This window comes from Corylus avellana, chromosome 3 (genome assembly GCF_965113065.1).
Source record: "Corylus avellana chromosome 3, dhCorAvel1.hap1.2, whole genome shotgun sequence".
Taxonomy (NCBI): Eukaryota; Viridiplantae; Streptophyta; class Magnoliopsida; order Fagales; family Betulaceae; genus Corylus; species Corylus avellana.
The window spans coordinates 32,935,384-32,961,343 of NC_142492.1; the positions used below are offsets into that span (position 1 = coordinate 32,935,384).

At 36.4% G+C, this 25,960-nt stretch overlaps 3 protein-coding genes across 4 annotated transcripts; 1 reads left to right on the plus strand and 2 right to left on the minus strand.

Moving 5' to 3' along the window:
* Positions 1–414: 414 nt before the first annotated feature.
* Positions 415–4,810, minus strand: LOC132176545 (cysteine-rich receptor-like protein kinase 1). 2 transcript variants are annotated; one of them, XM_059588785.2, is made up of 6 exons: positions 3,818–4,810; positions 2,916–3,011; positions 2,465–2,803; positions 1,735–1,969; positions 1,316–1,460; positions 415–1,224 (listed from the first exon to the last, which is right to left on the minus strand). In XM_059588785.2, exons 1-6 carry the CDS (start codon positions 4,590–4,592, stop codon positions 808–810), a joined length of 2,007 nt encoding a protein of 668 aa, XP_059444768.2. In that variant the 5' UTR covers positions 4,593–4,810; the 3' UTR covers positions 415–807. The 2 variants fall into 2 exon arrangements, with proteins under 2 accessions (XP_059444768.2, XP_088370694.1); XM_088514568.1 differs by having other exon boundaries at positions 2,465–2,806.
* Positions 4,811–8,568: 3,758 nt separating this feature from the next.
* LOC132176546 (homeobox protein knotted-1-like 6) lies at positions 8,569–16,969 on the minus strand. The gene is made up of 5 exons (XM_059588786.2): positions 16,501–16,969; positions 15,991–16,113; positions 15,753–15,888; positions 9,185–9,417; positions 8,569–9,053 (listed from the first exon to the last, which is right to left on the minus strand). The coding sequence occupies exons 1-5, from the start codon at positions 16,942–16,944 to the stop codon at positions 8,895–8,897; spliced, it is 1,095 nt and encodes a 364-aa protein (XP_059444769.1). The 5' UTR covers positions 16,945–16,969; the 3' UTR covers positions 8,569–8,894.
* A 5,865-nt stretch (positions 16,970–22,834) lies between these two features.
* LOC132175339 (Transducin/WD40 repeat-like superfamily protein) lies at positions 22,835–24,949 on the plus strand. Its single transcript, XM_059587245.2, has 3 exons — positions 22,835–22,883; positions 23,155–23,478; positions 23,842–24,949. Exons 2-3 carry the CDS (start codon positions 23,157–23,159, stop codon positions 24,561–24,563), a joined length of 1,044 nt encoding a protein of 347 aa, XP_059443228.1. The 5' UTR covers positions 22,835–22,883; positions 23,155–23,156; the 3' UTR covers positions 24,564–24,949.
* Positions 24,950–25,960: the final 1,011 nt, after the last annotated feature.

Here is a 25,960-nt window from a genome sequence, read left to right on the forward strand (position 1 = left end):
TTTATGCGAACATCAAAGTTGAAGATCCTATTTTCCTTTATGTTGCTTTAAAGATATTTTTTTTGAGTTGTTTTGGGATTTAGATTTTGATGGTTTTATTTTACTTTGGAATACTAGGGTTTTGCTCTAGATAAATTAATGCATTATTATTTTATTAGAATTGGCTATCTTATGATGTAATAAGTATTTTATTTCTGCTACTTTTCCCTAGAGTTGCAGGATTAGAGATCCCTTAAGGCTTATTAAATGATCAATAAGTCTTGAAAGGCACGCCAAGTTAACTATTAGTTAGTTAAACCACTGGGGCATTACAGTTGGTAGACTGCTCTATGAGGGAATTGGCGCCCTTCACTTAGGGAGGGGCGGTCCCACTTTTTTTCATTTATTTTTTGTTTTATTAGTACGTGGGCGAAATTGTAATTTTATTATAGTTTAAGTCATCAATTACACCACGTGTCAATTGATTGTGACGTGGATTCATGTGTGTCTAATGGTTTTTGTCAAATAGTGTACCTACATATCTTTAAGATGCTCCTATACAAGAGAGATTAGTTTGGTACAACTACAAATCTCTGCAAGGGCTACTAAATGGATAATTTTCCCTAAAAGAAAGCTCTTCTCTATGATCTATATGAACCCTTTTCTATCTTAGTAGAAAAGGAAAATACCAAAACATCCCATCTACATGACAAAATTTTCACCATCATTCCACACCCCTGATTACGTGGGTCGTTACTTCCCTCCTTGCATTGGGACCTTGGGTCCTTATCTTTTGCTCAAGATAGCATATATCTTGAGATGACCAATCTAGCTTCCCTTAAATGCTTGAAATGTTGAAAGAAAATCTGATCCATGAATGCTCATATTGTCGGACTCTGCACTATAAAAAATGGACACTTCAGCAGCAGATTCCCCATTTGAGGAGTTATTGTTGGACAAAGAGGATGAGGTGGAAGGGATCATGGGATCATAGGTAGTGGTCGTGTCACCCAAACTTAGGACACTGGCATTCAAGAATGGAGGTTGTTCGGGTGAGGGGATGACACATTCTTCATCGCTTAGCATCTCAACCACTTCAAACATGGATGGTCTTAGTGCAACAGAAGCCTGCGTGCAAAGAAGCCCAATTTGAAGCACGTTGGATGCCTCTTTCTCAGAATATATACCATTCAAGGCAGGATCAACAGATTGAGTGATTTTGTTTGCCTTGTAATGCCTCCAAACCTGATGTGCAACAATGAAAGCCAGACACTTTTCATATGCTTAATATATATTATCACTATTTATTAGCAATGCAAAAGGGTCTGAATCTTACAGAAAGCAAAACTGAACTTGACCCTTGAGTAAAAACACTGCTCCTCCTGCCGCTTACAATCTCCATAACCAAAACTCCAAAACCATAAACATCTGCCTTCTCGGTTAGCTGTCCTCGAACAAGATATTCAGGAGCCATATATCCCCTGCAGCAAATGTCAAAGTTTGTAGGGATTATAATGTAAAAGATAATTAACAAGAGAACATATAACGCAAAGTAAAATGTTACACCGACCAAATTTTCTCCCCAAAAGTTGGTTTTCCAGTGATGCGTTGCAATTCCCATAACTTGAAATCCAACTATTGGTAAATGTAGCATTTATCTCGCATGCAAAATCTATACCTTAAGCTGTATGTAAACAATCATGTAGAGAATCAAAAGCAAGACAAAACTATATAATGGAGACAGTTTGTGCTTACAATGTTCCTGCTACTCCGGTGCTAACATGAGATTTATCCGCCGCTACACCTCGAGCAAGTCCAAAATCAGCGATCTTTGGAGTAAGATTCTCATCAAGGAGAATATTGCTGGCTTTTATGTCTCTGTGGATTATTTTTTCTCCACAACCTCCATGAAGATATGCGAGGCCGTCTGCTGTTCCAGAGATGATTTCAAACCGCATCTGCCAAGTTAGGTGAAGGGATGTGTGCTTACCTGCATAAATAGACACCCAAAATCTAAGGGCTATAAATGTGAAGAAATTTCATGGGCCTAACTCATCTCATAAAATCGGTTCTATAAGAGAGGGTTGCTCATTCCTTATAAACATGTCCAAGATCTTGTCCATAGGCAATGTGAGACTATTTCTCAACAAAATGAACAAAGCCACTCACGACTGAAACTTGACTCAAATAAGCTCAACTTAGAATCGGTTAATTTATTAAGCAAATAGAGCTTGAATAAAAATTTAGGCTCATCGAGCTTGTATAAACTCGGCTCGGCTTTTATAAGCTTATATAACTTTAGTTTTAAAAGATAAAAAGAAATTCTCTTCATAATGTAATAGATATCGCTTAACTTCTTGTAATTGTAAGTATTGATATAGATATATGTGTGCGTAATGAACGTATATGCAAGCTATAAGATAAACATATAAATTAACAGGCTATTAGATTGAACTTTTTGTAAGCTTTTATTGGGATTACTCACTGAAAAGGATTTGATCGAGGCTTTTGTTGGGTAGGTATTCATAAACCAGAAGGCTTTCTGGGCCCTCAATGCTGCAACCCAAAAGCTTAACAAGGTTCTTGTGTTGAATGCCGCTGATCAAGTTCACCTCATTGAAGAACTCATCCGCCCATTGCCGCGTATTGAAGAACAATCTTTTGACTGCAACAATTGTCCCATCAGGGAGAATCCCCTTGAACACAGAACCAGCTCCACCTTGCCCTAGCTTCCTCGAGCCATCAAACGAATTGGTGGCCTTCTCCAGCAATTCATACTTGAAATTCAAATGAGACGTGTCCAAATAAATTGAATTTTTTTTCTCTGCTGTGAAGTACAAGAGCAGAATGAATCAAAAAATCAAAAAAAAAAAAAAAAAGAAAGAAGAAGAAGATGAAAATCAAGAGGCTATCATGATTTTTGACAGAAATTGCACCTCTTTTCCTCCTTGATATTCTCACATAGGCAAATGCAACACCAATGAGAGCAATCAAAGTTAAGGCAATTCCTGAAGAAATGATCCCAGAAGCCTCTGGAGATGCATGAAACAAGGAAATGAAATTATTATTAGTAAGATTATTAGCAACCCCAAGCAGAGATGAAATGCCATAACATAAATTAAGAAATGAATTTATTATAATAGGGAGTAGGGATCAATCATGTCATTGAGGATTACAGGCTCTTGACCAAATGAAACAAGAAACAAAGGGCCTAATATGGGCTCGTCAGCATTATAAAACTCAAAGAAATCCACTGATCTCAGAGAGATCTATTACTCATTTACTCTAGGGTGCATGAGTAAATGAGTAATATTTACTCTATTACTCATTTGCTAACCCATTCTTTCTTTCTTTTTATTTTTCAATTTTATATCAAAAAAGTCAAATGGTCTTTTAAGTCACATTAAAACACTTTTTACAATCAAAACACCCACAAAAAAACAAAAAAAAAAAAAAACCTTATAGAGAAAAGGTCATAAAAACACCTGTTTTGTTTTCTGTGTGTCAGGAATTCCATTGGAAATGACAAGATCATGCATAATCAAATCTCAAGTCGAACGTTAAATCTAGATGACCATACCCAACATTCAAATTAAATAAAAATAAATAAAAAAACTCAAGAACTTAGAATAACCGCAAAGTGATTGAATTTATCTCTTATGATGGGTTTAGGTATTTGGGATAAGGCTAATTTTGAGCCCCATTAAGAGAAACAGAGACCCCCATCCCCATGTGAAGAAAAGTATTAAAAACTAAAAAAAAAAAAAGGAAGAAAGAAAGAAACAAAATCAAAAGCGCCAAAGAACACAAAATGCTTCTCAAAACAATTGGTTCTTACCATGTCTCTCATTCAAGTCATCCTCCTTGTCATTGGTAAAGAAATTCTCTGCAGAATACCTTAAATAACAACCAGCATTCATAACCCTGCCATCCGCGTTGGGCGCGCACTTAGACACCTTTTTCACTGCATCCGACATGCACTTACTGCAGTTGAGGATGGTCAGTGTCGCCCAGCACTTACCCATTGCATAAACAGGAGCCACCCCTGCCGCCTCCACTTCCACTGCAAACCCCTTGTCGCTCACCGCCTTCGTAGCCACACGCCGAACGATGTCATGAACTATTTTCGTAAATTCCCGTTGGAAGTTCTGATCTTTGTGAACATATATGGGATGCCCACAAATCACCTTATCACGGTCTTCGTCAACCGCCTCGTTGTAGAAGTTATAGATATCATAACGAAGGTAGCAGCCGTTAAGATAAATGCTTGCAGAGTTGGCAGGAAAGCATCTGGGGAGCTCTGTTCGGCTCTTACTGTGACAGGCTTTGCACTCATTGTGGGAGAGAAAGTCATAGCACTGGGCATATGTGAAGATGCTGGGACTCGGAGAAATGACAGAATGGGATGCCCATTTCGATTCACTGACTCCCTTGGAGACTTCTTTCATTGCAGCAGTGAAATTTGGAATGAAGTTTGGGCTGCTGTCCTCCTTTGAGGAGCCGCACAAAAGGGTGCCTTCAGCGGTGGAGAGGGAGGGAGAGAAGAAGAAGAAGAAGAGAAACACAAGGAACAGCCATCTGGGTTTTTGAGGATTTGGGACTGGGTGTTGCATTTAATTCAAATGGGATGGGGGGTGGTCGCTATGGTTTCTTTATTGGAATTCAGAGAAACAGAGCATGTTTGATGCTCTGTTTCCCCTGTTTTCTATATGTTGCAGCTCGAATCAACGCAGCAAATTGACCTCTCTCTGTGAGGGTCTTTTATGAGGGCTGTGGGAGAGTGGGGGAGGATGGGAGGGATTGAACCCCATATGGTAGGCATGATTATTGTTTTCAGCTCTTGGATTTTAGAGAGAGATGGGTGGGTTTTTGAGAGGATGTATGAGCTGGTTTTGTTTCTCTTTTTCCTTTATTTAGCTATTAGCTACTTTTTAGTGGCATTTTTTGCCATTTTTTTGTCCATCTCCCAATAAGAAATTGACAAATTTACTATTAAATTTACGGCTGTGTTTGACAAAGAACTTGAAAAAAGAAGTGGATCAAAACTATAGTAGATTTGATTGATATGAAAATAAAAAATAAAAAAATAAGAATGTTTTATATAAAAATGTGAAAAAATTTGTTTTGTAACGATTTTTTTATTTGAATAATAATAAAAAGTTATTGATGTAATGTAAAAAGTAAGAATATTGAGGTTAATTTTAAGAAGATTTTTTTGGGTTTTTGAGTCTAGTCCGGCCCACTCCTTTACCAAACACACATGTACAAGATCCACACATGAGTCTTACAGATTTAATGGTAACCTTTTTTAAAAAAGAAAAGATAATCAAGATACGTTTAAGAATGACACCAAACACGTCTATTTTTTGTACAAATTATTAATCCAAGAAAGTTTGCCCCGTTGGATTTCATGTTAGACACTTGTAAGTGAAGGTTTTACAAGTTGGCTTGGCTTTTTATGGAGATGGGTTAAAGAGAACAATGTTTTCAGTAAAAGCTTTGAGATTGTGTGGAATGCTTTAAAAAAATTGTTGCATAGTGGTCTAGTACATTTTACACAGTTATTTCGCAGAGTAAAAATGTGATTTTTCATTAAATTGTAGAAAATGTATTATTTGTAAATGCTTTTTTAAAAACTTGCTATTTGAAATTGTAAAAAATTTATGTTTTTAAATCGCAAGTGGGTGTATGTTTTAAAAATGCACGATTTTAAATGTTAAACTGTAATTTTACCAAATATTTAATTACATTTTAAAAAATTATGTTTTAAAATTGCACGTTTTAAAATCCCTATTTTGAAATCGCACGTTTTGACTAACCCTAACGCTATAAACAAAACTGTAATAACAAGGGATGGATATGGGATATTGTTGGTTTCCACGATTTTAAATGCTAAACTATAATTTTACCAAATATTTAATTACGTTTTTAAAAATTATGTTTTAAAATTGCACGTTTTAAAATCTCTATTTTGAAATGGCACGTTTTGACTAACCCTAAGACTATAAACAAAACTATAATAACAAGGGATGGATATGAGATATCGTTGGTTTCCTTTTTCGGTATGTAAAACTAAAATTTCAAATAAATGTTAGTCATAAAGTCAGGAGGAGCGGAACCAAAATTTCTTATTGGGAGGCGTGAAAGCATGAATGAATGAGTAAGTCTAATTTCCATAAAAATTCAGCCTAATTTTTAAGTCTACAGTAACCTTTTCATTGGAAATAAAACATTATTCACTCTGTCCTTTATTTTTAGTCCTCTCTTATATTTTGAGATGTTTCAAAATACTGGCCTACCTCAAAATACCAATGGATAGAATTTTAATAACTTCTTAATTTATCGTTTACTTTATTTGAAAAGTAATTACCTATTTTTTATTTTTTATCCAAATTTAAACTAAGGAGGATAATTTTGAAAAAAAATTATTTGTTGTGTGAAAATTGTTAAATAGTCCATATGGTTTGACCTTGTAACAAATAAATCATTATCGTTTCAAAATAAACTTATAAATTCATGTGGAATGCTTTTGTAACATAATCATCCCGTTGTATAAATTTTGGTCATTTTTCCAACCGAGTGTTTGTGTGTTTTTAAAGTTTATTCTCAAATAAAAATAAAATAAAGGAAAAAAAAAGGTTGGGTGGTGGTATAGGGAGTAGTAGGCTACCTTCAAAACTGACTGTTACGGTATGGAGGTGGTTCAACCACCCTCTATGGTTGATTATAGAGGGTGGCCAAACCACCTCTAAGAGCCTTAGGGGGTCGTTCAGTCACCCTCATAATTGGCTAGAGGAGGTGACCGCGCAACCACCATAGCTATAAAGGTGTCCAAGTCCAACCACTTCTAGCACTACCAACCCAAACCTTTTTTTTCCCCCCGTTTTTAGGGTAAATTTGTGATTCTATAAGGACTATATTATAAAAAATGGCACAAATTTGCATGGATTGATCATTTGTTACATAGGCATACCACATGAATTGATAAGTTCATTACAAAACTATAGGGATTTATTTTTTACAAAGTCAACCCTACCAAAGAACACCATAAAGAACTTCAAATGTTTCTTCCAAATAGAGATGCGGTAGTCGGTATTGTACCACCACTTTGCCATAGGTAACTGGGAAGACCATAATTTGGGTTTCTCCCTGCGTAACACTATCAATAGTGTTTCAAACATTTATTGACTACTTCAATTTGACCATCACTTTGAAGGTGGTAAGCAAAACCATAGGATACCATGTAGTCAAAAATGCTCTCTCCAACAAATGCTTTTGAGGGTCATATCTTGATATGATAAAATATTGGTTGGCATCCTATTCAATTTGAATAAGCTTGACATGAAAGTCATATTTTGATACTACTTTTCAAGTTCGATAGAAATACAGTAGTCGTGTAGCCACCTTCACCAGAGGAGAGAGAGAGGGGTGGTCACGCAACCACCACAAGAAGTCCAAGGTGGTTGCATGGCCACCTGACTAGATTAGGTTGGCCGCATGGCCATCACAATAGGCTAAAGGTGGCCGCTCGACCACACCTCTCCTCCACTCAAGGTGTCCACACTACCACTTTTTTATAATACATAAGAATTTAGCTCATGTTTTTTAAAATATTTTTTTAATAAAACATAGAAAATACTTCTTACCTTTATATCACATTGAAACAATCCTCCAATAAAAAGAAAGAACACTTTTCAAACCATGAAGTTTTAGATGGGAAAATGTCAGCCGTGACCATGAAGGGAAACCGATGAAAGGCTTTTAAGTCATATTTTATCAAGACAACTTGAATTGGAGGGGGAATTTGATGGGAAAGTACTACATGTGGTCAATAGCATTCAACTTTTGGTTGCAGGAGGCATTTTTTTTATAACAATAATTGATTTTTAAAAACCAATACAACCCATTAACAGATATCTTAGACGAACATTGTCGGCCTACATTATTAAGGGTTTATTGACAACAATCAACATGCTTTAAACAGCCTTTCTTTTCCTCTCTTGGGTGTAAAAAGACAACTTTTTTCCTAAAAATAGGCATGATGGTCTTCAATACTCTCCAAATAATACATTATTAAAACGAAGTTCCATTGTTGTAAAAACGCACGTTGCTTGCCTAGTAAGAAAAAAATGCACATGTTGCTTGTGTAAGTTAAACCAGCTTGGGTTCCACTTATATCTAAACCTAACTAGTATTAGCTACCTTAAGTACCTACTAATGCCCATGATAATATTAGGTCTGGCTATGGTTCAACCTAGCTTGAAGGAGTGCCAGCAATTGCCCTAGGCCCTTCATGTCATTGGTTCCCAACAAGTGTTATGATCACGCCCAAGTAAATAGACACAATTGCTGCTCCATCATACATTTTTATGATTTTCAAAAAAAAAAAACAAACAAACAAACAAAGCTGGCTTATTCCTGCCACCGATCCCTCAACCCAAACTAGGGCTCCATTTTCACTTGTATAATGGTCTAGCATGGGGAATGTTCACAACATTTGGACTGAACCCTAAAGCCCCCCAAAAAAACATAACAAAACCACTATAGCTTCTTTTCCTGAGAATATCCCACAACCTTAACTAGCAAGCAGAATATGAATTGTTGAATTGTATTCATCATTCGACCAAAAAGGAAAACATTAGCTGTGCTCATCATGGTGATCATGTAAATTCAATTTTGATGAGTGCAGTTGCCACCACATTGATGGACACCTCAGATATACATGCAATAGCCCCATTCTAATAAATGGAGAACAATCGAAATCTCTATTGTATAGCACACGCTAGCATCCAAAACTAACTTTAGTGACCACAATGTAGAGGGCTGTAATAAAACTAAGTGGCTAGGCAATTCGTTAGGCATTAGCAAAGGGTCATGTCCAAGAATATACAAACACAAAATCACAAGATCCCACCTCAGTCATTCCGGAAAAGCGGTCCGTAGATACTATCCATAACTGTGAATTGCATGTTCTCCGACGGCTTCCAGTGACGCTTCCTTTGATTTATAAACCAGTTATTTATTTGTTTCTGATCTAAGCCTGTTAACTCAGCCAGTGCAACCTTGTCCACTTCCTGAATATGTAAAAAAAGCATGATTAGAATGTCAAGCCTAGCACTTCTTTTCCTTTTTCTTTTTGTGCAGATATATAGTTTCAGCATGGATACACAATTATACAACTATTGCTTCAAAAGAAAATGCTTACGGTCGGGTATGGCCATTTGTAATGAATATTCCACCAGTCGAGCAGGATTTGCCTTGCTTCTTTAGGTAGCTTTCCCTTCTTTTTCTTCTTTGAAAATTCATGCTTCAGGCTACTGATATAACCGCTATATTTACGCAAGAGTTTGTCCTTTAATTCACGATCCTCATCCGTCCGCTGGCACTCCTCCGTCTCTCCTCCGCTGACATCTTCCTCAGATGATGCATCTACTTCATCTGGTAAAAGATCAACAATAAGAGGATACCAAAACCCACAACTTATATTTGGTTTTCAACTTGTCCTTGCTTCAAATAAATGTGGAGGGACCAAAAGGGATCACACACAAAGGATCTAATAAGATTAGGCATTTAGTGGTATAAATGCCAGAGAAGTTCATAAAAAAGGATGACACAAGTACAAATTGAAAGGCAAATTTTCAAATAAACATGCTCATTTTCCCACCATAACACTAATACCATCACTCATGAAGAGAAAATTGCATTCGTCCAATGACAAACGAACCCTTTAATCAAAATTCTCAAGAGATGAATTCTCTTTTGGTCCGAATACATCCAGATGCATGAATTTTGTCACAAGCTTACAACCATACTAAAGGAATTGCATAGGCACTCTATATATGCCAAAAGAAACTGAACTCAAAAAATGTTACTTTCAAATATAAAAAAACAACCAAAATGTTACTATGATTTTAGCAAACCAAAGAGTACATTGTTGAATAGACAAGTTATTTAATGTCACACAGCATATGAATGGCTTTTATCAAGGATGGATATGTTATATGGGAAACATGAATTAATCATCATCATAAACAATGATCAAGGTAATAATTGTATAAGTTCATAAAGTCAATGGCAATCCATAACCTTTGGTTTAGATCATATATCCGTGTCCACAAAATATACACAGACAACTTGATTCTAACATAGAGGAATAGTCGACTCTCTCTAGTAATAACGAGTTTATTTCCAAAAATACCAAAATTATGAGGCACATGAGTCGACTGAGCTGTTTCTACCAAATTGCTACATGGGGCTGAAATGAGATGATGTGGTAAGTCAGCTCTGGTTGGGTCTACATGCGGCACAATTTTATAGGCTATAGTGTGGCCACATGTACCAATGGCAAAATAGTTGTTAATTTTTTTGACAAAACATTAACGAAGCACGTTAAAACAACAATTTGTAAAACTTGGAAGAAAGTATAATCCACGCTTTTGAAAATACTACTCTCGTCCCATTAAACTGACATGACAGTGTTCATCATGTGCACTTCAAATTTCTTTTTAAAAAAAAAAAAAAAAAAAAAACTAGTCCTGATGAGCCCTCTCACAACAACCCAATATATTCTACTCTTCCGTTTTTACACCAAAAAATTAGTAAACAATAAAGATCATAAAAAAAAAATAATAAAATAAAATAAAGGAAAAGAAAAAGAGATGGAGTAGTGATGGAGGAGGGGAGTGGGGTCAGCGAGCACACAGAAGAAAGGCAAAGGGGATCATAATGGAGTCTACCAAACCACTATTTGTTCTCATCAATTCTCATGGAGGCAGGATTCCATGTTTCCATGGATGTGATGTTACGACAACCCAATGCATTACCAAAGGAGGCGGGTCCCGCTTCCACATAAAACAGTACAAAGCGAGAGAGAGACCAGACAAATAAAGATTCCGAGGTTCGTTGTGTCGTATCGCGCTCAGTGGGCGGATCAAGAGGCGTCTTTCAACGGATACGGCCTGTCCATATCGCTCAACAAAAAGAAAAAGAAAAATAACATCCCACAACCCGCATCGTACGCTCCCGCCCAATGCTTTCTTTTCCATCACTTTCTCTTCTCTTCTGATTGACACCCACGAACTCAGATAAATAAATGGGTTTCCTTCCCCACCACACCAGACAAAAAGAAAGAGAGAGACACGTCATTATAGTTGTTTAAGCTAATTAGCATTAATTAAATTTTAAGAGAGCGAGAGCGCATAAAATTCTGTGCAACTATAAGGCGTGGAGAAGGGGCGGTGGAGTGGAGTGAGAGAGACTAAGAATGGCAACCGCAGGGTTGGACCAGTCTGCTTCATGGTTTAAAAGCAGTCTGCAGCGGGAACTGCGGGAGTCCATTTGTTGTCTCGGACAACTTTTCCACAACACACGTTTCCCAACTTTACCCTTCCAATGCCCATCCAATATATATATATATATATATATAACACACATAACCTCAGCACATCGGAACTCGGCATCAAATAGAACAAAAACTAGTGCAAGTGAAGGAGGAAAAAACGAAAGAAAACTTGTACTTTTTTTTTTTTTTCCTGAGCCCTCGTTACTAATTATCTGGTGTTAGAGCACATGCTATACGACCCATGCTTGCATCAATCAGATTCAATGATAAATTTGAAAAACAAATGAATGGAGTTGGACGGAAAAGTTGGACGGGAGAAGGTAAAAAATAGCATTTTTCATATATGTAAAAAGCAAATCCTTGAACTTGGCAGAGCAAAACTCCAAACTGTATAACAGTTAAAAGAGTGTCAGAAGAGCACCGGGAATTTCAGTCACATGCAGCAAAAGGAACAAATTATTCAAGAAAAACTTTGATTTCCTTTTGTTTGTGTGTTCTACTTGGGAATGCATGTCAAAAAATAATGAACAATAAGCTGGCCAAAATCAAATTTTTTACGTGCCTTTTTTTTTGGGGGGGGGGGAGGATATTTAATAGTCAAGAGGCTGAAAAGTACACATGAAATTTTAGGACTTCCATAACCCATATAACTTTGTCTACGGTGAAGCAAGCTTCCAAGTAATTTAATGCCTTTCCAAAAACTGTCTATAAGTCGGACAATAAAAATAGATTTTTCAGAAAACAGCATAGCGAGTAGCTTTTAAGCCCACATGTATGAAACACCATTCTTAGACCTGTAAGCTCTTTCAAGGCTTGAATCGTCTCAGCAAGAGAGAGAGAGAGAGAGAGAGCTTGCAGCTGGCTTGGTTTTATGGTAAATTTGCTTGGTTTTATCGAAGTTAAGAAGAACCCCAGTTATCTTCTTTTGACAAGAACTAACCCGAATTATTTCAAACCTAAACAAACTTCTGGACGCGAAAGACAATGTTAAACTGTAGTCAAATGTAATATGACAGTTATCTTTAGACAACAAACAATCTTCTGGAGCAACATGTTTAAATATTGCCAACAAAAACAAGGGGAAACCTTGATTCTTCCTAGGACTGTTAAGCTTCTGCTATCACAGAATCAATCTTCACAATACAATAGGCACTTGTTAAGTGCATTTCAGTCACACAGAAGGAGAAACCAACGTGTGGAGAACGAGATAAAATGGGGGAGTGGTGGGCACATGATAACAGAAAAATACGGCTTAAAACTTAAACAAACTACCTAATGGAGATTGCATCTCCAATAAATAGATGACATAATCTACATGCTATAAAGACATGGATCTAGATCGGATATATCAAGTTATAGAAAATTGTCTAAACCAAAACATTCAGAGCCTTGCAAATCTACTGTCATACCTCATAGCTTGAGAAATACTTCTAAAAACAAGAACTGAAGGTGCCTTGCATTCTACCAATAGACATTGATAAAACTAAGATATCGGTACATTGAATGAGATACAGAATGCCCAGGTCTTCTAATATAGACAACAAATCAGTTTAATACAGCCATGGTTTCTAACTCAAATTTGTTTCATTCATGGAAGATTGAATTATCATATCCCAAAGGCAAAAAAAAGTTCACTTCAAGAGGCTAATTAACAAACAAGTTTTTCCACTCTTCAACACTAGGGGCATCAAATGAAATATCAAATGAAAGAAATCTTGCATATCATCTAAGATTGGGATGAGATTAGCAATACTATCAATGTGGCAGATGAACCAGAAGATACTTTAAAACCTTCAAGAGAAAACACGCTTCCTAAACAGCAAGCTAACAGCATGTAATTGGTATAAAGTACATCAAATATATAGTTTAAAACATTCAAGACAAAACACGCTTCCTTAACAGTTAACAACATGTAATTGATGTAACATATGTCAAATCCATTTGTTCTACATTGGAGCTTGTCCAAAGTATATTAGAGTGGTTCCCGAGAGGTAGCTATTGGTAGCTCAATCAGTTGGGAACCACGTCTCATGAAGAGGACGTCACTAGTTCGAATCCCCTACCTTGGGTGGACACGTCAAAAAAAAAAAAAAATTCTAGAGTCATAAAGAAAATTCAATGAACGTGCTCACGCACACATTGAGACCACAAGCAGCTAAAATGTAATCTAGAGCAACCATTGCCAAATCTCTCATCTGCAATTCCTTTGAAATTTAAAAATCATAAAGTTTTTACGCATGTCTGAACCACTTTAATTAATTAGTAACAATCCACCTTGATGGCTCTCATTTCCAAACAAAATCTATAACCTCCAGGCCACCATGACTTGCACTAAAGTTGCATGAAAAAGCAGCTTTCTCTCATGTTGATGCTAAAAATAGCTTGGGACCACACGATATGAGCATTCCCATAGCCTTGACCTCATAAAAGAAATACTAAAGAAAGCATTTTGGTGACAAAATCCATCTGTACCACGTACAAAAGCCTATGGACTCAACCATTGTTTAAATATGCACATAGCCTTAAAAGTTGGACATCAACAGTGGTCAAGCAAATTTTAAAATATGAGACAGGTCTGAAAGGAAGATGAGACCAGAACTACAACACGAGCAAATGTAATATTTTGGAAACCTAACTCCCTGTACTTCACTCACCCATGATATCATGTTTTTCAATGCAAAGATTCTATTAGGAATCTATTTGTGTTAATGATATGCTTGATTAAGAAGAAAAGGGGTTTCCTTTAGGTTCAAGTATATTATTTAATACATTTGCAACTACCTGCAACTATTCCTGATGAGATCCTCTATGTTCTTAGAAAACATTTTCTCGATCTCTACTATTTTGGATGGCAGAATTGATTGTCCTAAGAACTTTCCAAATGTTTAGTATTCTATTCTCGCCCATGGTATCCATAAATACATTAATCTCAAGTGACTGCAACCATTGCCATCTGCCTAGAAATGTGAGCTAACACATGATTTACACCTCCATTGCAATCACCATATATATATATATATATATATATATATATATATATATATATATATATATCCCACTGATTTAAGTAAGAAATAGTGTCTCAACCTTAATTGCCTAAGACTCGAATCAAATAAGGAATGAAGGAAACCCTCAAGAGCCATGTACTTCAAAAGCTGAGGTACAAATTCTATTGTTCTTCATGATAGAATATTCGATTTTTATTCTAAAACCAATTTTGGAAACAGACACCCATCTAAGTAAATTTCATTTTCAGGTTTGATAGCATCCATCCAAACAATGGAAAGAGAAACAAAATGCAGCAAACCAAGCCCAATATATTAGCATGCTAATTATACAATAGCTATAACAGCTGGAAGGATGCCAGCACCCCCAACATAATCTGACAATATTCTATTATGACAAACTGAGATTTTTAAAGCGGTTACATAAATTAGTATTTAGTTGAAAATCAGCTTAACATGTGGACAAATAACATGTGACTCAAATAATGTTATCTCCAATGATAGAAACTTTAGCCCATAAACTAATCAGAAGGTTGTTGCAGTCCTAGGTTTAATTAGTAAAAAAAAAATCCTATCAATAATTCAATCCTACAAAAAAGGATCACTATCACTCTTAGGTTTACTCATCATTCAAGCCAAGTTGCACCTCTCCTTGTATCATATGTAGAAGAGTTTTCTTGGAGAAATTTACTTGAGAAAAAATGGAAAAAGAAAGAAGAATGTTCATCATTAATGGTTATTCTATTTATACTAACACGAGAGAGAGAGAGAGAGAGAGAGAGAGAGAGAGAGAGAGGGGTTTTTAATTCATGAGAAACAGACAAAAGAAGGAAATTAAAAAGAAAGAAAAAAATGAAAGAAAGAAAGACAAAAAAAAATAGTACAGAAAAGAAAAGGTTCAGTAGTAGACTGCAGAGAGTTATTAGAAGTCTTGCAGATAAACATTGGTTATTAGAAGTGGAGAAAAAGAAAAGAAAAAAAAGGATTCAATCATGGAAACCCTTAATAAACAAAACATTCCTCCACGTTAGAAAAGCAAAAACAGGCACCTTTCCCAGCAAAGGGTGTCATTCATTTCTAGGGTTTTGGTTGTTGGTTACTTGCTGTCATTACTTGTATCTGAAATCAGAAACCTTTTTTGCTCACTAGGTATAAATGTTCAGAACCAATTGGGGAATTTGACCTATGAAACCTACGCCCATATTTTACTGTTACTCATGTGAGCCATCTGTCCAATATCCACTGCTAACCTAAATGTGTAAATCCCTCTTGGAAAAACAAAGGGAAAAACAAAGAAAAAAAGACGCAGCAAGCAATATAGGAAATATAAAACCCACAGCACAGAATTCGACAAAGTAAATAAAAATAAAAAAACTTTCATATATATATATATATATATAGACACAGAGAGAGTGAGAGAGAGAGACCATAAACGCAGATTCTGGAAGCACCATTGCAGAGAGTGTTGAGTTGCACTTCAATATCGTTCAAAAACGAAGTCGCTTCGTCGAAAGGCCTTTCGAGATCCGATTTATACTTTGCCAATATATCGCAGTAAGTTTCCTTGAAAAACCAGAAAGAGAATGAAATTTAATTAAAAATAAAATAAAATCCGTATAAATTAAGCATTCTCAGAGAGAGAGAGAGAGAGAGAGAGAGAGAGACCATGAAGTGGTCGAGCTCTAGATCGGCACCCAAGCGAGTGGAAGCAGCTGATGTCCTCTTACAAAGATCGCTTTCTCTTCGAATTTCGTCCAACACGTCAGCAATCTCCGGCGGTGCTCCGACCTGTACAAAAGAAAAACCCTAGTACAATCAAACTACAGTTGCTTCACAGTATCCATTATAGCAAACTGTTCTTTTTTTCCTTCTACTTGTCCTTTTTCTTTTCCTCAACGACGGGGAAAAAAAAAAATTCCGTAAGGAAAAGGAAATTTCAGAGGAAAGCACGAGCTTAAAAAAGCGTATAACTGAAACTTGAGATCTGAAGGAACAAACCAACACTTTAATATTGCTCCGTTTGGTTAATGGGAAAAGTGGAAGGTTAACAAACGCTGTAGTATTACTCTCTCTCTTTCTTTTTCCTTAAAAACTGTTTGTACGTTTTCCCAGCAACCAAACGGGGAGTCAAACACGAGTGAAAAAAGAAAAGAAAAGAAAAGCTGGGTTCCACACCTTTTGGCAATCGATGTAAGCTTGGAGAAGCTTAGGGTAGAGAGGATGGGAAGCGATTTTGGCTCTGGTTGCACCGGAAACCTCCTCTTCCGTTCCTCCTCTTTGAATCTCAGCCACCATGGAAGCGGCATCGGACACCACAGACGACACGGAACCAGACAACAACCGGTCGGGTCTAAACAGCGGTATCCGGTCGCCAAAACCGGCAACCGGAGTCGGGAAGGAGTGGGCGTAATTGTTGACCAGATAGTTATCTACTGAGTAGTCGGTGGCAGTAGAATGGAGGCCATAGAGTTCATCCATCGCCGAGACAGCGAAAGAGAGAGAAAGCGAGAGTGAGAGAGAAGGAAGAAGGGAGTAGTGGGAGTGAGAGCGTTGGGGAAGTGTAAATTTTAGCGTACAAACAAGGAGAAGCTGGAGCAGCAGCCTCATTAGTCCATCCATGCTTTCTTTTCAGTTATCAGTCGATGTGGGTCCACGCTCTTAATGAAAAGCGTGGGGATCAACTTCTTCGGATTCATACAAACAACTGCTTCTTTCTTTCTTTGTTTACTGTGGTGTGATTATGGGACATCTTTAACAAGTTCCAACTCTCTGATTATGAGATGTCCATACAGCCAACCAATCAAAGTTTTTTTAAAATTAAATAAATAAAAAAGTTTAAAAATATTTATATATGTGTGTGTGGAAATTACCTGCAGTTTGTTTTACTATAGGCAGTTTAAATGAAAACTTTATTTGTTTTAAAATTAAAACTAATCGAATGATTAATAAGTGATTTAACATATTTTACTCATTATGTATAGCGTCGTCATTTTATTATGAAATTTAGTCCCCACATAAAAGGGGAAAAAAAAAATTGTTTAGCAAAGCCCAACAGGGCCCTTAAGCATTACAAAGGCTCGGCTCTAGACGACCAGACAATTCAAAAACTCGACACGGCTCAATTATAATCACCACGATTCACCTTTCTAGCCAGTCACTTAAATCTAAATGCATTCTCACAGATGGAAGGCCAACAAGTAAGCAATATCTTATGACGACTCAAGTAACTTGAATTCTCACGCCTTGTCAACCTCTATGACAAATTGAAAAAGAGAATTGATAAGAATCTCCCCAAAACCCTATAGGACGCGGGCCTATATAAAGAGCTTAGGGTGAGCCCCAAATGTATATAGGGTGAGCCCCAAATGTATATATATACGCAATTCAACCTTTAGTCTTATTCTGTCTAATTATACCTTGTACTTAATTCCCCAATCGGCAGCCTTAAAGCTACTGTTGAATCTTGGTACCAACAGTGTGTCTATATATATATATATATATATGGCCTTCACCCATGATATAATTAGGCTCATTAATTTTTCCACCATATACATATAAATATCTGGGTGCAAATTATGGATAGGTGAGAAAAGAGTAGGTGGAGAGAAATTAAGAGAGATTGATAATTTGTTTTTTTTTTTTGGTAATTAAATGAGAGTGATAGTTACGTACAGTTGAAACTTGAGAAAATCAAGGCTGTTCATGCACATGAAGAAAGACGATGACCAAAAATATCACACAAGCAAAGCAAAGCAAAGCAAAGCTAGTTACCGCGAGTGCTGGGTAGCTATCGTAGGGCGTAGGGCGGTAAGGGAGTAGGCCTGTCACAGCTGATTGTTTGGTTCAAGAACACTGGGTGAAAAAGAATAAATAAATAAATAAATAAAGGAAAGGAGAGAAAGTCGCCCACTACATACGCTATGTGACATGAGAGGAGGAGCAGTAAGGGGACTCGTGAATGTGAATGAAGTGATCGAACGAACACACGTACATACGCTTTCTTCGTGGAGACGAAAATTGTTTGGATTCCCCATTTTAACATGCAGTCTTTCTCAAACCCTACGCCCCATAATTACTCCCTTGCCCCCTTTTACGTCATCATTATCACCATAAATGAAAGCCAACATTTCTTTCAATAAAATATGGCATGGCTACAATTATATGCGTACATGCACTTTCTTTTTACCTTTGTTTGTACATTGAAAAAATAGTAATTTTTTTCAGAATAAAAATTGGGTATTAATTAATTATTATTAAGAATACAAGAGATTGAATAGAATCATCATTCATATATTCTTCTTACTAAAATTAAATCACATTTCTTAAATACATTAGCTTTAAAATTCATTCCCCAAAAATAAAAATAAAAATTTTAACACCCAAAAAAAAAAATTAAATCCAATATCCATCCTCATGGGTAGCTGAAAATTGTTGACGCGTGTGGAATCAAAGGAGACAGCAACGAAGCTATGACAATGCATTAAGTGTTGCAGAGCACCTTTCAATTGATCGAGCAGCGAAAGGTGAGGAGGAGTTAATTAACGAAGAGCATCTCTTTGTCGATCGAGTATAAAGCTCAATCAACCGAGCTTAGTTCAACTAGCATTTTTTAGGCTATTTAAACTTGCGAAATGAAGGGGTTTTTTGTTTTTTTTTTTTTTCACTTGGCTTGTCCAAGATGGTGAGAATCTAAGAAAGAGAGGCTGAAAGAAGGCATAAATGATTGGAGAAATTAGGGGTTTTTTTTAGTTGTTAGCGTAAAAATGGAGTTTTTGAAATTAGGGTTTTTATGATTGTTTGAGCATAATTGGTTGTTGTAATGATTTGTAAAGGTGAACAAGTGTGGGTTTTGGTTGTATTAGGATAGTAGGGAGTTAGGTTGATGGAGTTGATGTATGAAAAAGTTGGAAACTAGGGTTTTTGGGAAGAAGAGAACATTGTCTTGGTGTTTCGGTCAACCGAGCATGGGTCTCGATCAATTGTGTGCATCGTAGAGAGTTACAAAATATTCATGGATAATCCTCAATTGAAGCTTGATTATTTGAGCACATCACAGAGAGTTACAAATGTTCATGGTCGAAGTTCGGTCAATCGAGAGCCTTATAGAGTGTTTCGATAGAACCCTTGATCAAACCTCAATCAACCAAGATAGCCCATCATTGAAAATTAGTGCCTCTTGCAGGAAAATGGTTGTTTAGGGTTCAAGAGAAGTTTTAGGGTTTCCCAATGGGTATGAAGCCTTACTAGTAAACATAACGTAATGCAAAAAAACACATAATCAAAGGACTTGGTGAAAGTTGTTACTAAAGCTTCCCACCAACAGAATAGCACAGCGGAAATTATAGATATTAGAAATGAAATGAAAATGACCAATTTTCAATATAAAGAAAATTTTTAAAGTAACGATAGATTGTTAAGTGGGGGAGTACACCTAATGATCCAATGTTAAGTGAGAGAATACACTTAAACATTCAATACACAACTTGTTTATAACCTTACGATGGAATGATTTGTATACTTGTTTGTTGTAAGTTCTTGTCAAGATGTAAAGATAAATTATACAAGCAAAACAAAAAGTAAAAAAAGAAAAGATATGTGTATATATGTGCATAGAGTATTCCCCATACGATTATATTCTGTATAAGATTTTTGGAGTGGCATTGGAGTCTTGGACTATACTAGACGATGAAGTTGAATTGGATTGTGTGATCTTCTAAATGGTTGATGATGGACCACCTTAATGATCCCCATAACAATATTTTAATATATAGTTTATTAATGGGAAGTAATGCATAAACGTTTGGAGTGATGAAGGCAGTCAATCTTGTTAATATATATATATAAGGTTACAAGGACACAATGATCGCAAAGTAAAAGGTTGAGCGCAAAGTAGACGGCCGAATGAGGGTTGAGAAACGTGCTAAAATCTAATCTATGCTAAAAATGGATTCCCCATACGCAAGCCTCCCCCATATAACAAAGAGGCTAGAGGAATATATCATCATATGCCAAATTGTTTTCATTAGCATTTGCAAAGATGTCACTACATTTTGTCTCTCATGATTCGCACCCAAGTGTTCATAAAGTAAGTATAAGGAATTTCAAAAGGGAAACTATTATATATACTACTTTTAAAAGTATATATAAAGAATTTCAATATAAGGAATTTCAATAACTTATCTTATTATTGCCCAAATGTTTGTTATATATATATATATATATATATATATATATAATAAACAATTCAAGATAATAAAAAAATACACTTAAAAATGTAAAAATAATTTTCACTTTTATATCACATAAAAACACTTTTTCAAACTAATAACACAACGTCTTATATACATATACAATTAGATACAAATTGAACTTATATATACAACTAGAATTTGTCATTTCACTCACTATCAAGTGCTAATTCAAAGCGGTTCGCCGCATTAAGATGCCTATACTTATATTATTCAGCAAAGAATATATTCCTTATATCATATATCGACTTAATAAAGAATTGATGTCTTCCAAATATAGGAATTGGCATCACACCAAGTGGAATGGTATTTCACTATAAGAGAAGAGTATTCATTAGGGCTGGCAATTTTGACACGACTTGCGAACCCGACACGAACACGACATGAAGTTAACAGGTATTGGGTTTGGGCTTATCGGGTTCGGGTCTTAATCGGGTCTACCCGATTAAGACACGATTAAATTTGTGTCTGGCGGGTCGACCCGCCAGACACGTTTAACAAATGGATTTGGCAGGTTAGTCGGGTCTAGCGGGTCAATCGGGTCTGGCGGGTCTCGGGTGACCCGCCAGACCCATTTATTTTTTATTTTTTGTTTTTTTTTGTTTTGTTTTTTTAAAAAAAACTATGTCTAAGTTCTAACTAAGTTAACCCTAACACTTACCGACTCACTCACGGCTTCATTTCACTCTTCACTTCACGACTTCACAGTCTTTACTTCATTGGCCTATTCCTTGTTTTTCCATTACTTTTTATTGTGTGTCTATATATTAAAACATTATCTTTTAAATCATTATTTATATATTAAAACATTCTTTTTTAAAACTTTTTATTCTTCTTGAATGGTTAAGATAAATTTGACTAGTCCTTTGGCCTAAGAGATCCATTTATTAAATTATTTTTTCCAATTTTGATTAAGGGTTTTTTTTTAAAAAAACGGGTCGGGTCGGGTCGTGTTATCTATTTAGCGCACGAGTCGGGTCGGGTCATGTCTACCCGATATGACTCGGTTATGCTAAACGGGTTAAGCGGGTCGTGTCGAGTTACCCGGATATTTTCCGTGTTATAATCGTGTCAGACCCGCTAACCCATTTAGCTAAACGGGTCGTGTTCATATTTCGGGTAATTAGGTCGCGGGTCCTAATCGGGTCTACCCAATTACCCGTTTTGCCAGCCCTAGTATTCACAACTCTCAAATAACAAATTTATTTTGTCATCATTCGTAATCGGTCTCTATTGAAGTATAAAAGATCACTTAAATTGGCACTGACAAAAATTTAAACCCAAATTGGACTGCCTTTTATGTCTAGCCCATTATTAAATTAGAAAATAATAAAACTCCTAAATTTTAAATAAAATATAAAAATTAAATGCTAATAATCTAAATAAAACTAAAACACTTGATTATTCATGTCTCATTCTGAGTCATATATACGATAAGAGTATTATTGTAAATTCAAAACTGGATAAGAATCGTTAAAACTAGGGCTACTTAAACGGTGTGGTTTTATAACCGCTTTGGTAAGCGGTTTTAGGGGGTAGGACAAGGCGGTTATAATCATGAACCGCCTTCATTTATATATAATAGTATAAATATATATTAAATATTTTATATTGATAAAATATATTAATTTTTTCATTTGTATTTGGATTAATGAATTTGGGCTATTTATGATTATGTATGTGAAATATATAATGTGGTATGTGATGTTTTGGACTAAGTCTTATTCAAAAATATTGGCTGGCTCAAAAAAAGCTTCTTCTTTTTTTCTCATATTTTTTGGAACATTTTGGCCTTAAACCCTTAAAATAAGCCCATAAAATAGTCCAATCCCATAAAATAAGCTCAAAAAATAGGTCAATTTAAGGCCTAAAACACTTAAAAAACCCAAAAATCCATATAAAAAAAGCGGTTATTGGATTGAATAACCGCTAACCGCCGGTTATAAAATAACTAATAACCACCTAGGCAGTTGCCGTTATTAAAAATCAATAACCGCCCAAGGCGATTGTGGTTGCGGTTATAACCAATAACCGCTGGTTATAACCGTATGAGCACCCTAAGTTAAAACATCCGAATCAAAAAAAAAAGAAAATCCTAGTATGATCTAGGCTCAGGCCCATTATTGTATTTGGACAAAATCAAAAGGAAAACGCACTCGGCGTGCCCAATAGAAGTGTCGGATAGTAATTAGATTGGGTCCAAAGGTATGGGCTCCATAGTAGGGCTTAATAGTGAAGCCTATAAACCGCTATTAAAAACACACAAACTTAAACCCGGGGACGACTAGCAAATTCCCAACTAACATAACGGTAAGATCTCAATCTTTTGGTGCCTTCACTTTGGCGTTTCGTTAACTGTCTCTCTTAGCATAAGCTTTGCAGAAATCCATGTTTATTGTATTCTTTTAGGTTTGTGTTGTTTTTTCCTCGTATAACCAAAGCGACGACATGGCGGCTAAAGCTGCTTTTTGAAGTTTTGTCCGCAAGCTGTTCGACGAAATGTCCATGTATTGCTAAATTTACTTGTTTTACAATAATAGAAGATTTGCATTTGATTTTTACTTTTTTGTCAATAATTTAGGTATGGATGTCGCACATTGCTATCTAGATGGCAATGCTGATTGTGTGGAGTTTTGTCCGCATGATGCTTACCATCATGTTCTGGCAGCTTCGACGTACATGCTGCAAGAGGGTGATCAACCCAGTCGATCCGGGAGCATATCGCTCTTCAATGTAGATGCGAACAAGGGTTGCCTTGATTTGTTTCATCGGGTGGATACAGCTGGCATATTTGATCTGAAGTGGAGCCCAGTTGGGGGTAATGTAGGTTGTTTGCTTGCTCAAGCGGATGCTAATGGTTGTTTGAGATTTCACAGTCTTGAGAGCTGTTTAGATGGAGCCAAAGGTATGTTTTCTACTTCGACAACATATAATTTTGCAGTCCGTTTCTTTCTTTGTTTCTCAGAAAGAATGGAGAAAGGGGAAGGAAAAATGTCAAAAAAGTTCAAAATGTTCAAAGATGTTTATGAATAGAACCCATTAAGAATATCTTTTCCTTTTCCCTGGTATTTTCCAAGAACAAAATATAGAGTACGAGTTACACTTGTAAAAATGGTGGCAATGAAAAATGCTTCACCTCATTTTTCTTTTTTCTTTTTTTTTTTGGATAAGTGAATGCCCTTTTGTTTCAACTGAAACTAGTGTAGTAGCAAGGATACAAATTTTGGCTATCATATCTGTTTCCTTTTCTATTTTATTGTTGATGCAGGGGGTTTATTGAAAGAGATAACTGGAGATAAAATCAGTTCGTCCATGTGCCTCTGCCTTGACTGGAACCCCTCAGCCACATCAATCACAGTGGGGCTTTCTGATGGATCTGTCTCAATAGTTTCCTTATTGGAGTCTCAAATGGAAATACAACAAGAATGGAAAGCACATGATTTTGAGCTTTGGGCAACTTCCTTCGATATCCACCAACCCCAACTGGTATACACTGGTTCAGATGACTGCAAATTCAGTTGTTGGGATTTGCGTGATAGTCCTTCTAAGTTAGCATTTCAGAATACCAAGGTTCATAAGATGGGTGTTTGTTGCATAGTGAAGAGCCCCAGTGACCCTAATACCTTACTTACTGGTTGCTATGATGAGTATTTGAGGGTATGGGATGTAAGATCAATCTCAAAACCTGTAAACGAAACTTCGATTTGTTTAGGGGGAGGTGTCTGGAGAATCAAGCCCCACCCCATTGTACCGGGCCTTGTCCTAGCAGCTTGCATGCACAACGGGTTTGCAGTTGTTAAGATTGAAGGGGATAAAGCTGAAGTGATTGAAACCTATAGCAAGCATGGCTCACTTGCATACGGGGCAGATTGGCAGAGAGGGGAATCTTTCCAGGATGGCAAAAATAAGAGCACTCTGGTGGCTACTTGCTCGTTTTATGACCGGCTTCTTCGGCTATGGATGCCACAACAAAGTGATATTGCAACATGATTTACCGGATCTAAGCACATTTGTTTAATTGCAGTCAGAAAGATTCAGGTCCAACCCCTGTAACTTCTGGGGAATCTTTATTGTTGCTTCATTAGGTATGTTAAGGCAAGGGTAACTACGCTTTCTTCCTTCACTCAACATGATTCAAGAAGATATTTTGGTTCCCCGCTATGTTTTACCATTATAAAATATTACTGTCATCTAAAGTGGTCCGCCTGCATCCATCCTTGAGAAAAGGGATTCTTTAATTTTTCTGTTGCAGAGAATAACATTTTCTAGTGCTGGACCTGGAATTGTATTTGGTAGACATGATTTTTTAAATATGTTCTCATGTGATAACTGAAATTGTGGATCACTTCTAACGCTATTGGTGATGGTTTAGCTTATTCCCCGCCTAGCTATCTTTAGCTAGAGTAAGAGCTCCAATTCAATCCACTGAACCTATGTCTTTAGCTTTAAAATCAGTTGCAGCCTGCTGCCTTCAATATGTGCAGCCACACCCTATGGACTTCAATGCACAGAGAGAGTGAACTAATATTTGCTGACATTTTGGGCTTATGTTTATAAAACTGCGGACCATATTGTAACAATGGAAGACTTGGAGAAAGCCATTGTTTCACAATTTCTGCTACACTTGCTTGAGTTTTCTATATTTCAGTTCTCCAGCTATGCAATCCTTAAGCTGAACCTGTTCAGTTTTCCCCCACCCTTGTTTTCATCAACCTGTTGCCTCAAAATTCACATGAAAAAATTGCTAGCATAACTTGAGGCAATTTCACAGCTGAAGAAAACCTATAATAGAGGAATGTGCTTATTTTTGTGCTTACTGTTCTTTCCCTGGGTGTTGGGGAAGACTCACATCACATCACAAACCCTCCCTCCAAAACCACAGACACACAACCAAAGGATCTTGCGTGGGCCTTGCCTCACAGACAGAAGCATCCTAGTTGGTCTCATGTTTGACCACATGTTCTTAGCTTGCCTGTAAATTGGGTGTCTTCTGACATGAAACGCTGGTCATTTAACAATTACAGCCTGCTAAAAATTCAATGAGCCCGTGGTCCAACTTTTGCATGCTTTCGCTAGTCTGGCAATCAGAACTTACACCTTCAGACCAGCGAAATAGTAGGGGTGCCAATTAGCATTCTCGAGCCAAATTTGTGTGTGTTGACACACAGGTATAAGACTATATAGATCACATTAACTCAACCCATTTAATTAAACATGTCAAATCTCTCAATTATAATCCCACTAATTTTATGTTTGATTCATATCGGGTTCATGGGCTGTGTCAAAAATTATCAGCCTTAATGTCATAGGTATAAGACTATACAAGTTAATCATAATCCGACAATTTTAATTAAATGAGTTAATTTTTTTAACTCTAATCCTCTAAT

Bases quoted from the DNA above. Each gene is read 5' to 3' on its own strand.
- LOC132176545 (XM_088514568.1), bottom strand. From the start codon at position 4,592: ATGCAACACCCAGTCCCAAATCCTCAAAAACCCAGATGGCTGTTCCTT. The intron at 3,012-3,817 runs GTAAGAACCAAT...ATGCATCTCCAG, and splicing joins TGACTTGAATGAGAGACATG to AGGCTTCTGGGATCATTTCT. The intron at 1,225-1,315 runs GTAAGATTCAGA...GTTGCACATCAG, and splicing joins CAAGTTCAGTTTTGCTTTCT to GTTTGGAGGCATTACAAGGC.
- LOC132176546 (XM_059588786.2), bottom strand. From the start codon at position 16,944: ATGGATGGACTAATGAGGCTGCTGCTCCAGCTTCTCCTTGTTTGTACG. The intron at 15,889-15,990 runs GTCTCTCTCTCT...TGGTTTTTCAAG, and splicing joins TAGAGCTCGACCACTTCATG to GAAACTTACTGCGATATATT. The intron at 9,418-15,752 runs GTCTCTCTCTCT...ATCTTTTACCAG, and splicing joins TTCCAGAATCTGCGTTTATG to ATGAAGTAGATGCATCATCT.
- LOC132175339 (XM_059587245.2), top strand. From the start codon at position 23,157: ATGGATGTCGCACATTGCTATCTAGATGGCAATGCTGATTGTGTGGAG. The intron at 23,479-23,841 runs GTATGTTTTCTA...TTGTTGATGCAG, and splicing joins CTGTTTAGATGGAGCCAAAG to GGGGTTTATTGAAAGAGATA.